This window comes from Mizuhopecten yessoensis, unplaced genomic scaffold (assembly GCF_002113885.1).
Source record: "Mizuhopecten yessoensis strain PY_sf001 unplaced genomic scaffold, ASM211388v2 scaffold716305, whole genome shotgun sequence".
NCBI classification, from domain to species: Eukaryota; Metazoa; Mollusca; class Bivalvia; order Pectinida; family Pectinidae; genus Mizuhopecten; species Mizuhopecten yessoensis.
This window is the reverse complement of record NW_018480050.1, coordinates 273920-291498: the sequence shown is the minus strand read 5'-3', so window position 1 is coordinate 291498 and position 17579 is coordinate 273920. Positions and strand designations below refer to the sequence as shown.

The 17579-nt window shown below is 35.6% G+C and overlaps 1 protein-coding gene across 2 annotated transcripts in view; it reads right to left on the bottom strand.

Annotated features, from left to right (window-relative positions):
* LOC110442847 (protein asunder homolog) overlaps nt 1-17579 on the bottom strand; it is a 225606-nt gene that overhangs the window by 18943 nt on the left and 189084 nt on the right. For both annotated transcript variants that reach the window (XM_021486673.1, XM_021486674.1), the window contains 3 exons: nt 7428-7518; nt 5243-5371; nt 3792-3876 (listed from right to left, as the gene is read on the bottom strand). In XM_021486673.1, the coding sequence (XP_021342348.1) occupies nt 3792-3876; nt 5243-5371; nt 7428-7518 (305 nt within the window). The remainder of the gene's footprint in view (nt 1-3791; nt 3877-5242; nt 5372-7427; nt 7519-17579) is intronic.

Genomic DNA, 17579 nt, shown 5'->3' with positions numbered 1-17579 from the left:
GGTAATTAAAACCTTGTTGTGAAGTTTGAAGTTAATCCGTTAATAATTACTCAAAATATCGAACGGACAGTTTCGGCAAGTCCATAAAGGGGCATAACTCCACAAATTATAGTCGGATAATGGCGGTTATCGAACTTGTCCAAGGTTTCATGGTAATTAACCTTGTTGTGAAGTTTGAAGTTAATCCGTTAATAATTACTCGAGATATCGAGCGGACATCGTTCGCCCGCCCGCCCGACCGCGTGATAACATAATACGTCCCCGTCTTCGACGGGCGTATAAAAATTGTAAGTGAGAAAATCCTAGCATTATAGAGAAAAAATATACACTCAGTCAATAAATGTTTGTGAATGTAAAAGATATTTCTAAAACTAACTGATGCTTCTAAAAGTAATAGAAATTTACAAAATTTATAAAACAGACATTTGTAAAATTAATACATGGTAATGTATGTGTAATATAGATGTTTATAGAATATGGCAACTTGACAAATAATTTGACTGACAAATTAGAATGAATTCGCCCACGATTTAACAGACACTGTAACCAGGGATAAAGTTACAGAAATCGTAAATCCAGGTTCCATCCATTATATTACAGAACAGAGTCGTATGTGGACATGAAATGTGCTATAAGGACCATTGTTGACTTGTATCTATGTGGCGATTTCTCCAATGTAATAGGGAAACAATGCGATACGAAGAGTAATTACAATTGATAAGCCTAAAACAAACCTGCTATGATAATTATCGCAATGATTTAACCCTCCTACAGAGGCAATTATAGTATCTTAAAAAATATTTTTTACCTTAAACTGCTAATTATTATCTTTTCTATCTGTTGACAAATGTTTATCTTATTGTAAGGAATGGATAAGTGATGTTTTCTGACACATAACTAATGGCTTCGGACACATGAAGATTTTATCCATCTCTAATGAGTTTCCATTTATCATTTATCCGCAGAAGAAAATGTCAGTGACCTCACTTAAACAGTCCAATATCATGTCTCCGACATAATAAAAACTCTGGCCTTGGTCAGTTTATCTCAGCATTTCCATTACAAATTTGACCACAATCTGTACTAACTTTCTGAGGAGATTTCTTTATCATCAACAATAAAGGCTCATGCTTTGTTTTGATAATATTCATCCATGAGAAGAATTCTAACAGAAATTTTGCTGATGAAGCAAACAGTAAATAAGTAATAGTTTTAAGCTTAAAACATGTTCATTCCACATTGAAGGCATGATATCATACCAGGATTTTAATGGATATTTTCGGTGATTTTGAGATATTTAGCATATAACCATTGATTTTCTCTCTAATATCTTTAAACAAGTTTCTCCTGTCTGAATGTGAAAAATTGCATCATTCTTCAAGCTCTAAATAAAGTACGTATTCTATTACTTTCTCATCCCTAGACAAAGGGTCCCTTCCGAGTAACTGCATCTGTACTGCTTTCCATATTTGTGTAATAATTGCTCTCTCAGACATTAAAGCTGACCAGTTTTAGGAGATTGTGGATGGATTACTCCCTCGGGATGTAACAAGAAAAGGGTAAGTCCATTTTGAGTATGCTTGCACTCTCGGTCTGTATGGAACAAAGAGTATGCTAACTTTTTTGAGTAGCCTTTGCTGTATTAAACAAGCATGCAGTCTGCCGTTTGTAGACATGATTTGCTGTATTACACAAGCATGCAGTCTGCTGTTTGTAGACATGATTTGCTGTATTACACAAGCATGCAGTCTGCTGTTTTTGGACATCATTACTGAATAACCTAATTAAGTTATTCTATAAAATGACATGTTTTGTCATGAATTTTACCAAGAACAGAAGAATACTGCCCTTTGCCTTCTAGTACAGATATGCATCATGACATCTACCAGTTGTTTCTGATAGCATATTGAAGTGTATAAGGTACCTGAATATTATCATTGTAGCCAGATCAGGATAAAACATTACCCAATAGAGGCAACCTTTAAAAAAAGAATGAATATATGAACTAGGTGCATAAATTTATCAATTTTCTCGTAGATATACAAGTTCATGTGATTTTACCAACACATTTACTTGTGACATCGTTTACATCTCCTAAATGTCAGCATAATGTGCCCCCTTAACGGTAAAGATGGTACTGATCAATACATAAAATCTTCTACTCATTATTGGCAAAGAATTAATAGTTGTTATAGACTGAAAGCATCTTACACACATTTTGCTTCTAACTCTTAAGCTTAAGTATATATCTCACACAGGTCATAAAATTTAACAGTGCCGTTTCAGTTCTGAACAACACTCGCAAAACTCCATTCCAAGCATTTTCTCAGATCATGTAAACTCTCTATATATTTGATTTATTGTTCGGAAGTTTCAGTGAATCTAATCTCGAGTCACATGCAAACAGGAAATTAATTTTATCAAAAAATAGAAATAAATTCTAAACAATTCAGTTTTGTACCTTTGAAGATGAGCTCATTTTTTCAAGAAAAATAAAACTAGTTATTACTGCATTTTGATATCACACCACTGTCAATATCTGAAACAAATTGTAAATTTCTAAGTTGAACAAACAAACCTTCAAATTGAGGATTAAGTGCTATCCAACATTTCAAATTGAATTGTGCTTGGATTTTCTCTTTCGAAATGTATATATAATAAATTTTGATACATATCTCAATTCAATCGTAGGATCTCCCTTGAAGGAGATTGTCCCGTATTAATGCCTTAGAAACTATGATGCTATAAAAAGGGCGGAAAACAACACAGTAATTCGACCAGACATGACTGTAAAAAGATACTTAATTTTCGCTCTTTGACATCTGAGATTGAAGATTGTGGAATTTGTCAAAATCTAAATCAAGAATTTACACCAATCCCTCGAGAGCTGTGAAAAAAGACCACTTTAAGCATGAAAGAAATTAGAAGTTACGAGAAAATTCGAGGTCAATTTAGGTAACCTTGATAACCACCCACAAAGACAAACATTTCTTACATCTACCAAAGCATCTATATAGAGTTCTGTTGACTAGTATATCATGTTTCTACTTTTCCTCATATAAAATTCCCCAGGGGCTATATAATATGTTCTTCCAAATAAAAAGAGATAATTGTATTTGTGTTTTTTTCCCTTCAATCCATATAAGTCATATATTGTACCTTATCTTTTCTCAATCTATCTAGCTGACAAGGGGAGAAGCAATTTTAGCTGAAAATCTGCCTCTCAGCGAAAAAGGTTTTTGCTAGTTTCATAGAGTTTATTTCAGAATGACAATGTTTTTTCATAAATTTTGTCAACACCTTGACTTTTCTGGAATGCTTTGTCACCATTATTGCAAAACTGTAGACACAAAAAAAAATATCACTTGCAAAAAAAATGTCCCCTGTGAAGTTTATTTTAATAAAGCAATCAAATATTGGAAAATGGTAATCACCAATTTTTTCTCAGGCTCAGCGTTTAGTTGAAAAACAACAGGCCCATGTGCTTCAACCTTCATACTCCTTTTAGTGTATATATACAGATCCTCATAATATAAGGATTGTTTCATAAAATGTTGGTGAAAGTCTGACTGTCAGAGGAGATACTATTTAAAGGATTTGTGCTTTGTGGCCTCTAATGGCCACCCCTCTTTCTCATGGAGGATCGACACATTGTTGAGTTAAAATATTGATTATGATCATATAATTATGAATGATTTCATAAAAGGTGGCCAAAACCCACCTGTTACTTTCAGAGATCACACCGTCAGAGATCAGAAACATACCCAATACTGAAAATCAAGAAGACATACCAGACTTGAGGAGGTCCTGATGAACACTGAAGGGGTGAAGGATTTCCACATCGTAGTTGGCTGATGAGCTGGCATTCTGCTCCTCCTACAAGTGCAGCAAACAAAAGCAATGACATAAAAATAATCTGTTTCTTACAAATTCTGAAAACTTATTTAAAATTAATCTTCATGGAGCATGTTGAAAGACTTTCACTTCAGTTTAAGACCATGATTATCAATAAAATTATCGGGGTATGTATTGCTGCTATGTAAACAAGTTTGTACCTGCTGTTGGACCTTTTCAGCTGCATGACCTTTGACCTTACCTTCATGGACATCCAAGTAACTGTCTTTTGGATCTTTACCCTCATGGGTATTCTGGTAACTGCTTTGCAGGTGAGGTCATTTGACATTTGACCTTACCCAGTAACTTTGGGGGTATCTTGGTAACTGTTGCAGTGGCGAGTTTGTAACAGTTGTGTGGCCTTACTTTCATGGATATCATGGTTACTGTTGAGTTGGCAAGGTTGTCGTGACTAGGCGTAACTAGGGTAACACTGTAACTGCTATGGGGTAAGGGTATTCCAGGTGTGTGATGTTTGACCTTACTCGGTAACTTTGTGGGTATCTTGGTAACTGTTAAGGTGGCAAGGTTGTTGTGACTAGACGTAACTAGGGTAACACTGTAACTGCTATGGGGTAAGGGTATTCCAGGTGTGTGATGTTTGACCTTACTCGGTAACTTTGTGGGTTTCTTGGTAACTGTTGAGGTGGCAAGGTTGTCGTGACTAGACGTAACTAGGGTAACACTGTAACTGCTATGGGGTAAGGGTATTCCAGGTGGGTGATGTTTGACCTTACTCGGTAACCTTGTGGCTATCTTGGTACCTGTGAGGTGGCAAGGTTGTTGTGACTAGACTTAACTAGGGTAACACTGGAACTGCTATGGGGTAAGAGTATTCCAGATGTGTGATGTTTGACGTTACTCGGTAACTTTGTGGGTATCATGGTAACTGTTGAGGCGGCAAGGTTGTCGTGCCTAGGCGTAACTAGGGTCACACTGTAACTGCTATGTGGTAAGGGTATTCCATGTGTGTGATGTTTGAACTTACTCGGTCACTTTGTGGCTATCTTGGTAACTGTTGAGGTGGCAAGGTTGTCGTGACTTGGCGTAACTAGGGTAACACTGTAACTGCTATGGGGTAAGGGTATTCCAGGTGTGTGATGTTTGACCTTACTCGGTAACTTTGTGACTATCTTGGTAACTGTTGAGGTGGCAAGGTTGTCGTGACTAGGCGTAACTAGGGTAACACTGTAACTGCTATGGAGTAAGGGTATTCCAGGTGTGTGATGTTTGACCTTATCTACAGCAGTATTCCTAAACTGTGTGAATTTCATACTTACCTTTATTGGTATGCCAGGGAACTGTTGTAGATGCCAGCTTATTCTAGGTGTGTGACCTTTGACCTTACCTTCATGGGAATCCCAGTAACTGTTGTGGAGGCGAGGGTATAGTGTTGTTGTACCAGTTGTATGAGTCTGTTGTACAGGTGACGACCGGACTGTGTAGAGTAAACCTCGCTGTTCAACTGTGGCGACACCTAACACATAAAACACCAAGAAACTTTTGTCAACATCTCAACATTGGAAAACACTACCTCGGATTCTACAAGCCAAAATGATCACAAAACTACCTGTAGTTTACCATTCACCTTATGACACAAGATGTTTTAATATTTGTGAGAATATTTTTTGTCATCTTTGCACAGTAACTAGTAGTAAATACAGCCTATAGCGACGTCCTGATAAAAACTTAATATGTCAGGTGATATGGCATCAAGCTAAATATTTTACCCATCATAGATTTGTAATTTTCTTTTAAATTTAAACAATATCTGGCTTATTTCATATCAGTTATATTCAAGTTTTATGGTTTCCTGACAAAACATCATTTTGTGGGTACATGAATTATTATGAGTACCCACTCAAACGGAGAATTGCTTTTTGGATCTATGAATTTGTGGATGAAGATTACCAATGAAATCTGCAAAATTACAAACCTCATAAAAATGAGTTATTTCACAATATAAAAAGAACCAATTTCAAAAAAAGTATAGTGAAACAGTTATTTAACGCCATTCCGCCTTTTAGATCCGTTATATACACAGGTATTCAATTGCTTTATCTTTGCAAACTGCATCATGATGATCTAGTAAGCTGGCAATTTCCTATATTATTAGCAGTTATCCAGTTTATGATGATATAAAAAATCTCCTCCTTTTCAAAACCAGATGTAAGAATGAGCCCACACAAACTTCATACCCGATAACTACAAATTACCATTAACACTTGAGAGCTTGTTTAAGGGAGGTCACTCTACATTTCAACTTAATCTTTTGATAATGTAATGCTATGTTTTCATCTAGGTAATAAGTTTTTATAATTGCAGGCCTACCAGGAGTAGCAGCTTCAATGCATGTTCCCGGCACAATTAAAACCCAATAATTATATTATTATGCAATATTGGATTCTCCTTTAAGGTGAAAAATGATATATTGACTTCAAAGCCAAAGACATCTGCTTGATTAGAACAAACATTCTTGTACAAATGAGTTTTCTTGAGGAGGCTGTCCATATAATTTTACTGCAAACATGATGAATGAACCCTAAAAAAGATGAACACTTAAGCACTGTGATCATTCTATGAAGCCAATAGTTGTTAAGATATTGAAAATATTAAAGGAAGCAATATTGAGAGGAGTTGGAAATAAATGTATCAATATATCTGAGGTGATAGAACTTCATAAATTTCTTCCTCCATATTTTTCAGATTAAATATTCTTATTTTCTAAAAATAAGAAAATCAAAATGACTAGAAATAGGGGGATGTTCCAGCTTTGCTAAATATTATGTAAATTGCTAATTAAATGATGTTAGCAGGAAGATAGGAACATGACAAGCCACCTGCGTATTCCGTGGTGCAAACAGGAAAATTTGGTCCACATATCTAAGTGACAGTGAGCTAACAAAAAAAATAATCGCATACACACAAAAAAAGTATCTGAATTAAATTCTTTATATACCTTACAAATCTGGTAGATTAGCATTTGAATGCACAGGTTTTTATTTCCAATACAATACAGAACAAAACACACACACCCAATGCCAAACTGGACAATTTAGGAATAGAACTTGGCATTGCTCCATTTTGCCCATAAAAGATTCATCTTAAACCATTAATACCAAAGGTATTTCTGATTGTTCATTAATTGTGACAAATTTTGTTATAAGTGTTAATATTGACCAAGCTTCATCCGAATCCTTTCAAATTTGACTAAGCTATTGTGAAGAAATAGTTGAAAAATTAGAATACAGTGTGCTGTATCATGACGACTGAAATATAATCCCCTGTGAAGTGTTGGACTGAACATGGGAGGCTGGTACAGTATAGATTCTATGAGAAGCTTATTACATGCGAGATGTATCTAAAGATAATTATACTCAGATGTTTCTTGAGTATGACATAATTCCTCAAGTAAGACAGAAAAATAGAAACTCAAGCAGTTTAAAATTAAGAAATTATGATATCAAACATAATAATTGAACTGGAATGATATGGAACAAAACAGGTTGGTTATAGTCAAATGCGTAAATTACCTGACGATTGGCTTTATCCACAATCTTGGTGTCATCTCCAACTGGTACAATGTGTATCAATAGTAACTCACAGTGCTCAATGACCATCAGACTGAAAAATACAAGGGGAGACAATCATCATCCACTGTTCCTATAAACCAGGGGAGAAAACTGTTACTTACTATTCACTAAATCATCTCCCATTTTACTATCACAACATTTCTCTGCAACTCCCTTTGATAATATATTTCTATCACATTCTAGAGCATGACAGATTGCATTGTGATGAAATCATAGAACCAATATCGTACAGTATCACAATAATTTTGGCAGAATGACAAGGGGAGACAATTGTCAAACATAGCTCTTACAAATAAGTAGAACATCATTACATTGCTCCAACTAATAAGGGGAGACAATCATCCTTGGCGTCGCCACTGCACATTGATAATTGCATAGAAAGGTTCCTCTACAGATCTTTTGTTTTGTTTGTATAAGATAATTAAAGGCAATTTAAAGCATTTTTTTCTGCGTTAGAGTTACTGCCATTGGTAAGATACTTATTTTTCATAATGATGGTACCTGGTACATGTAATATTGAATTTATGTCTCAAGTTCAACCCCTTGAATTTCGTTTTTGTCTTTTGTTTCCACGTACTCAAAAAACTTCAAACAAACATAAGTCTGTAAAATGCATCACAAGGTGTGTTTTATTTCAATAATCACTGTTGTCACTGTTGAAAATAATTTAGCAAATATTTCATGACAGTGTCAATGGTGATGATATATTTGAACTTGATGGAACTGACTTTATACCTTAAAGAAACAGCGTCATAAAGCTGTCCCAGATCATCTAAATTTGGGATAGCTTCCTTAGTTTCAATTGAAAACTTTCTAAAATCAAGATTCACTTTTTTTGTTAATCAATATCTGACAAAATGGGTTAAGGGAGGGTCAGTAAGAAGAGAAAGGAGAAGAGATGGGGGAAGGGTCAGAAACCAAGAGATGGGGGAAGGGTCAGAAACCCCCAAAACCTGGTGAACTGCCCCTGTGATCGAGTTGTTGAGATCAATACCAACACATGCCTACTGACAGTAAGGTCCTTGGAATCCACTTATCACCAGCTAATGGGTGGCGAGGATAAAGCAGGACGAGACGGAGTAAAAGTCTCGGTCAATGGATTCCTCAAATAAACATCAACATTCATACACGTTATGTGCTGTTGGGTTTGCTTTATAGAGATGGACTTGTGACGGGTCTAGTACGGACTTCCCAGGTCACTGGAACACACGCCTTAAATATTTGTTAGCTTATCGCAAGTTTCATTAAAAAAAAAATATCAAAAATTCCTATACAAATAACTGCAAATTTCTTATTGTTTATTTTTTGTGTACATACATATTTTGTGTATTGAGACAATTATCAGTTATGATAATAAAATACAGTGCATGCGATTTTCAAATTCTTGACTGGCTCTCTACATAAAGATATAAGATTATATCAAGCATGAATTAACACCAGAACATTATAAAAACAAACTATTTGAGGATTTCAAAGACTGTACTTGCTGTAGTTTAAACTAGGAAATATGTACATCAATTGGAAGTTGGACTTCACCAATCTTTATCAAAACTTTATCAAACCACACATTACATCGTATAACATTTTGAAATAAAAATAACTTGACATTGGTCAGCTGATCTTTGGTTTGTGATCGACTGTATCAGCTGTGAGTCAGAATGTTTAAGATTAGGTCTGGAGATAAAGACTGTCAACATCATTGATATTAACACAGTGGACATCACATGTTCTATACACTCCTACGTTATCTATCTTGACCTTTTGGTCACGTCTGATCAGTAAGACACAGCTATGTGTTACATCAGAGACAGATCCAGTCTAGACGTTCACAGGCCTTATTCCACTTCAAAGTTCAGCGAAATAGGTTTCCATAGCCTCCCTCTAGAGATGACATTCAGCAAGTGTATTTTGAAAACAGGAAGTTTCTATATCTGAAACATCATGAAGGCTCAGTAATCCTTTGTTGCCATGAGTTTGTGTATTAAACATATTCCATACTTAATGATACTTGTGTCTTCACTTGAGTATTCTGTTGTGTCTTCACTTGAGTATTCTGTATGAGTAAAATACATGTGACAGGAAATAGAGAAATGCACAGCCAAAGCGGGATTCAACCCGGAACCTTCCAAACTCTAGACAGACTCTCTACCAACTAGACAGACTCTCTACCAACTAGACAGACTCTCTACCAACTGAGCTACCTGGACCTGTATTCATGAAACCGTTCTTATGCTCAAGCAAGCATGATTCTGTGCTCAAACCAACTTTCTTGTAGCTCGCTTAAATCAAATGACACATTAAAAAAGTATCTTCTGATTTCTTCCAAATTATTGTCAAAATGTGAAATATAAAGATTGATCACGGAATCATAAATTTGGCTTGAGCACAAAATCTGAGTTTGAGCATGAGAACTACAGTTTCATGAATAATGGCTGTGGTCACCGGAGAACAACCCAGTCCAGTTCCGCTACATATATATATAATCATTTCATTTTCTTTATAATCCTATGATATATTTCAGCCATCTTTGTTTCCAGAAAAAAGTGGCTAAATGGTGAGACAGTTGGATTACTGGGACACTTTAAAATAGAAAATGGCTGGATTATAAGTTGGACAACGGCATGAGTGGTGGCTGAACTAACAAGACTGGATCACGACACACCGTTTAGTGGTGGCTGCACTAACAAGACTGGATCACGATACACCGTTTAGTGGTGGCTGAACTAACAAGACTGGATCATGAAACACCGTTTAGTGGTGGCTGAACTAACAAGACTGGATCATGAAACACTGTTTAGTGGTGGCTGAACTAACAAGACTGGAAAACGATACACCGTTTAGTGGTGGCTGCACTAACAAGACTGGACTGGATCACGATACACCGTTTAGTGGTGGCTGAACTAACAAGACTGGATAACGATTCACCGTTTAGTGGTGGCTGCACTAACAAGACTGGATCACGATACACCGTTTAGTGGTGGCTGAACTAACAAGACTGGATCACGATACACCGTTTAGTGGTGACTGAACTAACAAGACTGGATCACGATACACCGTTTAGTGGTGCCTTCACTAACAAGACTGGATCACAATACACCGTTTAGTGGTGCCTTCACTAACAAGACTGGATCACAATACACCGTTTAGTGGTGGCTGAACTAACAAGACCGGATCACGATACACCGTTTAGTGGTGGCTGGACTAACAAGACTGGATCACGATACACCGTTTAGTGGGGGCTTCACTAACAAGACTGGATCACAATACACCGATTAGTGGTGGCTGAACTAACAAGACTGGATCATGAAACACTGTTTAGTGGTGGCTGAACTAACAAGACTGGATCATGAAACACTGTTTAGTGGTGGCTGAACTAACAAGACTGGATCACGATACACCGGGGGGTGGTGGCTGCACTAACAAGACTGGATCACGATACACCGTTTAGTGGTGACTGAACTAACAAGACTGGATCACAATACACCGTTTAGTGGTGGCTGCACTAACAAGACTGGATCACAATACACCGTTTAGTGGTGGCTGAACTAACAAGACTGGATCACGATACACCGTTTAGTGGTGGCTGCATCATTGAGGCTGGAAAGTGGGACAACTGGATTAGCAATGACTGAATTAACAATATTCAATAATATGCTGTACTATTCACTGAAACTTGCCTTCGTGGACATCATATTGGCCTCAATCATGCATTTACTCAGATTATGACAGTGTGTCCCGAAAGTCTGGTATCCAGACACAGAGACCAGTCTTTGGGGGCCACACAATCATAGACATTACAGGATGACCTTATGATCAAGCCAGGGGTTCATTAAATCCTGGTTATTGTTGTTGGAAAGCGATAAAAACATCCATAAATTGAACTTTGATGATCCAAATTTCGGATATTTTTTTACAACATTACTGATAATCCATTTATGAATCAAACATTTGTTGTCAAATTTCTACAATCAAGGCCCAATATTTAGGAAAACACTGAAACTTGCAACTTATATATCGAAGTAAAACATAAAACCTGTACCAGAGCATTGAAACTTTAACACCAAAACATACAAAGTATCGTGAACAAAAATATCAAACATATTTTTCAAATTACATTAAATCCAATATTTATAGATTTCAAATTAAACCTTTTGCCTTGTGTTCTGTCTTTCAACAACTATATTCCATCTTATGCAGATTTTAAAGATATTAAAACTTCAAACTTCCTGAGTCAAATTAAGTCTCAATGTTTCCAATTCTTTCCATGGTCCTGCAAAAGTGGAAACATGGAAGTTTGATTTCATATTCAAGAATGAATGCCGATCCATTTCAGGAACACAATGCATGTGATGTGAGCAAAGTGTCACCACTGTGAAAAAAACTGATCCATGTTACTTGACATGATCAGTTTCATTATATTGCCATTACACTTATCGGAGATAATTGGCTAGGAAAGTTGGACAGTGAATATCAGGAATTTGAAAGACGCAGTCACAATGCAGTTCAAACAATTCTTAATTTCCTGTCACTTCTGAGCGGCCACTACTCATCTTGTATGGTCCCCCGTATGATTGATCAGGATGGACTACCACAGGGTAGTTTCTGAATTGTAAAGATATCAATGTTTTGATTATTTTTCACAGCAGTACAGATCTTCATACTGATCAAGGGATGATATTTATAGTTGTCTGTAGGATACAATAGTAACAATACCCCATCAAGTTAAACTTTCAATGCATTTAGGTACATTTGTGGTTGATTCAATATTCATTGCACATCATTTAGATCATCCAAAAAGTCAGCAAAAAAAAGAGTGATGAAAAAGTAAATGGTAACTTAATTAGTCATGCAATACAAGTAATTTTTATTTTTTATTTTTATTTTAAATACAAATTTTATTGTATTTTCCCCCCTTAGGTAATGTAATGCAGATATAGTCCCTGGCCAACCAGTCACTATTTTGGTGGCAGTGGTGGGATATGCTTTTTTTGTGTTATTTAGGTTTAACATCCTCACAACAGCCAGGGGCATATGAAGACAGGAGGGGGGAATATAACAACAGGCCAAGTGGGACTGTATCGCTCACCTTGATATTTAAGCAGTCTTAGCAAAATATTCTCATTAAATATTATACGCTACTACAAATATTTCAATTGCAAACTTTGTTGGCTTTTGATTATTCAGGAGTCGTTTGATGTTTTTGACAGGGTAATTTTCGTTCTCAAACTTTGTCTGGCTCTACCCCAGGAAGCCACCAGCCAAATATTATGATTCTATACCATACAGTTCTTCAAAAGAAGTCGTTTGAAGTGTTTGACATATTTGACCCCTATGAAGTAGGTCAAGGTCATTTTGGTTCTCAAACTATGTTGGGCTCTTACCAAGGAAACTTTTAGTCAAATATCATGACTCACTGCCAGTCCAAAAGAGGTCGTTTATAGGAAAATTTGACAAACAAACTGACGACAGACAACGCGTCATGACATAAGCTAACTCACCCTTCAGGCAGGTGAGCTAAAAATAGTTCATTACCTAATAGGATATATACCAAGCTATATTCCTATCATGATATTTTCCTGATATATGATTTGTTAATGTAACATTGAACATATTTTTTTTTCTATACAAAATCATTCATCAGATATCTTAATGCTCAGGGGAAATAGTAAGACTCAATAGCTTACTTGATTCAGCAACCAAGGGCTTCAGCAGGTCTGTAAAATATACTTTGGTCGAATGACGTTAAACTCTGCCCTAAGTAATCATTGCTTTTATCCTGGTACAGACAAATTATTCTTAAGGGGGATCATTAAAATTTCAATTTCAGCTAAAAAAAATCTAACAGACAATCATATGGATATGATATTACATTGTAAGTAAAAGGTCAATCAAACAAGGATCCTCTAATCATAGAGATACTCACCTTTGCCATTTCATAGAGGACAGAAAGCCCAACTAAACAGAGCAATGAAAAGACCGTCTTTTCATTTAGTACAATATGATCTTTCGTTTCACAATCTTATTTAATACTAGTGAGTAAACCAACATGGAAAAGGGTTTAAAAAATTAAATATGAATCGAAAAAAGACACAGACTGATGAAAAGGAAAAAAATATTTACCAAATATTTAAAGTACCAGGTAATGAGAGCCTAGGGGGCTCCGCAGTTTGGAGTATTGGATTTATTGCAGATCCATCCAATATTCTCAAAAAATAGGCATTATAATTTTTCAAGTAATTTCAAGCAAGTTAGTATTAAGCATGGTGAAGCCTAATAATTGAATGTTTGGGTCAGAAAAAAGACGGCAGGCAGTTATAGGGGATGAGAAATCCTATGTGGAATAGAATATATATACAATATGAATATGATCAACAAAAAGTTTAAAAGCTTCTAAAAAACGAGAGATCTCAAAGGGATCTCGACACCAATAGATCGTTGTAAGATCATCGGTCATTAGCTCTATTGATCTTTTCCCTTCATTTCTCTTCTTTCCTGTTATCTGTTGGATTTATAGTCTAATGTCTAATGTCTACAGTAAATGTATCTTGTAGTAACTTTTGATTACAATTTCATACTGCTGGGTTTGAGAGGTCTCTTTCAAAGTTAAGACAGTTTATTTCTTTAGAAGTAGCGATAACAAACTTTAACTATCAACATCCAAGATGGCTACCTGTTGGCCATCTTGTTTTTAAGATTGGTCCCAAAATGAAGCATGCATAAGCATGGATCTTCATTAAACATGCAGGCCCCCCGGGTCTTAATGACTGAAAGGAAGTCGGGGTACCTGGAGAAAACTCACATGGTTGGGCAGGTGATCCCATACGTTGTTAGGCTAGTGTGTTATAATCTGCTGTGTCACCTGACCAACCATAACTTCAAAAAGACGAAAGAAAAAAGAAAGGAAACTTTGACGCCAGTTCCAGTATAGACTTAGTACAGGATACTCTACTTTTACATACAATGACTGCAGTAATCAAAATGCAGTGGCANGTCCTGAACCCCAAAAAACCCCTCTGGATCCGCCACTGTAATGTCCAGTATTGATACTAACATCATAATTCAATAGACATTAAAAATAGGTATCAATATCATAATTCTATTTAACTACTAAGCCTTTTCTATTTAGAACCCTCAGATCTATAGAAAACAGAAGTTATTGGAATAGTATGTTTCGCAAATGGAATTCAAAGAGCTTATTAGACTATGATTACCTTTTGTGTGTAATTTCTGTCTACATTTTTGGTCTCCAGAGTGTTTGAAAGTCTCCTGTTTATAATACTAGCTAATCTTATTGCTGATAAAATGCATGAAAAACCTTAGAACACATTTCACGACCCTGAATATATGTTTACCAAAAGCTGCTCCCTGTTGCTGACCTTGCCGTTTCATTGATGTCTGCTTTAAATGGCTCTAACAACATCTTGTTGAACTCTTAGTCATTCTGTAAAAACACTGGAACTGCTCAATCTGACTGTTATCTGTCAGACAATCCTAAAAATATTCTTTATATACAAGTTTAAACAAAAATTGAAACCAATATGAGCGGGTACTTGTAATCTCCAAATTCATGTATACCCACAAAATGGTTGGGGCTCCTTTAAAATATCTGATTTTACAGTATTTAGATTAGTGCCTATATATATATCAACTTAATTTCTCTGGTGCCCCGAGGTTCAACTTTAAGTGCCTTTAATTACAACAGGTACAGGACTTATTCTGTAATTATTTTTCATAATGGATAGTTGCTTTACATCAACTTGTAATTACTTTGTTGACTTTTCTGTTCAATGAAAAATAAAAAATAATTTACTTTCAAAGTGTACGTACCCTTATTAATTTTTCTCTTTCTATTCAGTTTCAGCGCAGATTGCAAGGTAGGAACCACAAACATCAACAGTATAATTTTCCATGCTGAGAACCACCAAAATAAATAAACATATAGATTTTTTTTATCATAGCAAATTCGTGTCAGTAGTTGGAAAGTATCAACAATAACATGTAGTGTCAATTTGGATCATGAAAAATAAGCGTCAGAAGTTGGATTCTAACATATTGGTGTCCGTAGTTAGATTGTAGAATTTTCGATATACCCTATTTATACACTTAATAACACAATTAAAACTTGTCCTGGTTTGTCTTCATTTAAATTTAATTTGTATTGATGTTTAAGATAGATTTCCTTATAATTATTTAGAGCAAATTATAATTCTACAAATACAACTAATCATCAATTTCATCTACTTACATTGTTTCCTACGTAGCATTTCCTTAATTGGTTAATTAAAAGTGAGCTTGAAGTTTCAGGTTATTTCCTCATGTCTTATCTTGAGCAAATTCCAACCTGTTGAGGCATCTAGCATTACCAGGTCTTCCCGATTTCCAGACATCAGTGGTGGTTCTTAACTTGCAATATCAGCAATCCTCAAGTTTAGGTGTTTTTCTCATATTTATTTCGAGTAAAAAACAACTTGTGTCAAGGTGTCTACCAATCCTGCATAGCTTCCATTATTTGCAGACAGAGTGGCATCGTTTTGATCAAATGATATTTATAGTGATTATAAACTTCGGAAAAATCCTGTTCAAATAGACACAGGAAAAAATCTCAGACTACTTCATTCAGTTTCAAGGCCAAATTGCTTTCAGCTTTCACATCTAGATTATCTTCCATATTTTGAATTAAATTGACTTTTAAAATTTGGAGAAAAAACAGTACATTACAGTGTACGTAGGACCATAGCTGATAGCCATTCTAGTACTATGGCAGAATAACTTATTAATTAAATTTAAAACAACATTTCTGAACATTTTTTTATGTAAAATGTTTGATTTGAAGCAAAACAGTTGAACATCATTCGGCCAAATTTGATAAAGACTGCTATTGATGAAATGAAATAATAAGTTTCCTACAATGAACCTAATTATCTGGGCTTTCTAACCTTTACAGCAGTTAATATCTATGTGCTGTACAAACCATATTAGCGCATTACAGAACCAATGTAAATCAGACATCCTTCCAGCTCATTTTCTACCCCGTCTGTACATTTAAATAGTTTTTTGCTTGATTTTTCAATTGAATTTAAACTTTTTTTTGTGGCATTTTGCTATTTTCAATGAAAAATTTGGAATTCCTCGGAAATGAAGCATTATTACAAACACCTGTGTAAAACAAGACACGGGAACCTGCTAGTATATGTGCTGGGTTGAGGTTTCAGAGTAAAATGATTCTTCTTCAACTGCCCATCCTAACCTGGCCTGACTTAATTGTTGGTAAAAAGAAGAATGTGGATCACTCAATAGTGAGAAACAATTGGAAGAAGGAAGTTAAACATCTCATGATGGTTGCTTCTAATAATCATCAAATTCTTGTTGGTAAATTTCAATTCTTTTATATGAAATCTTTCTAAAGGTCGATCTTTTTCTTTTGTCTTTTCTTTTTAAAGTTTGATATCTAACAAACTCAGGCTAGATAAACATGTGCTTTATAAATATCACCAAAACAGATACATGCACAATTGTGGAAAAGGAACGTCGGCAGTCACATTGAGAACTGTGTCAGGTGGGTGAACACATTCAAGAATGGTAAAGTGGCCAGCCAGGTCAGTTGTTGCAGCATCAAAGAAATAACATTGCAGATGTAAAAGCACTAATTAAGGATGATGGTCGATATACTGTTTCTGAGATAGCTCATATAGGTGGTATTTCAGAGGACGGTACAATCAAAGGAGCTTTGTGCTCGATGGATCCCCTATTTGCTGACATCTAAACAAAAGGACAAATGTTTGATATGTACTAACAAGAGTACCGCGGGCGGAACAATATACGCCTGTCGAATGCCATATATAGTGTTATATACATTGAAATAAATCTGCATCATTCTAAGAGTGGTTAACTGACATGCTATAAACAAGAGGCCCAAGAGGGCCTGTATCGCTCACCTGAATATTTAAGCAGTCATAGCAAAATATTCTCATTAAATATTATATTGCACTAAAAATATTTCCCTCGCAAACTTTGTTGGCTCCATCTGTTGAAACTACCAGCAAAATATTATTATAAGATTCTATGCTTTTTGATTCTTCTTCAGAAGTTGCT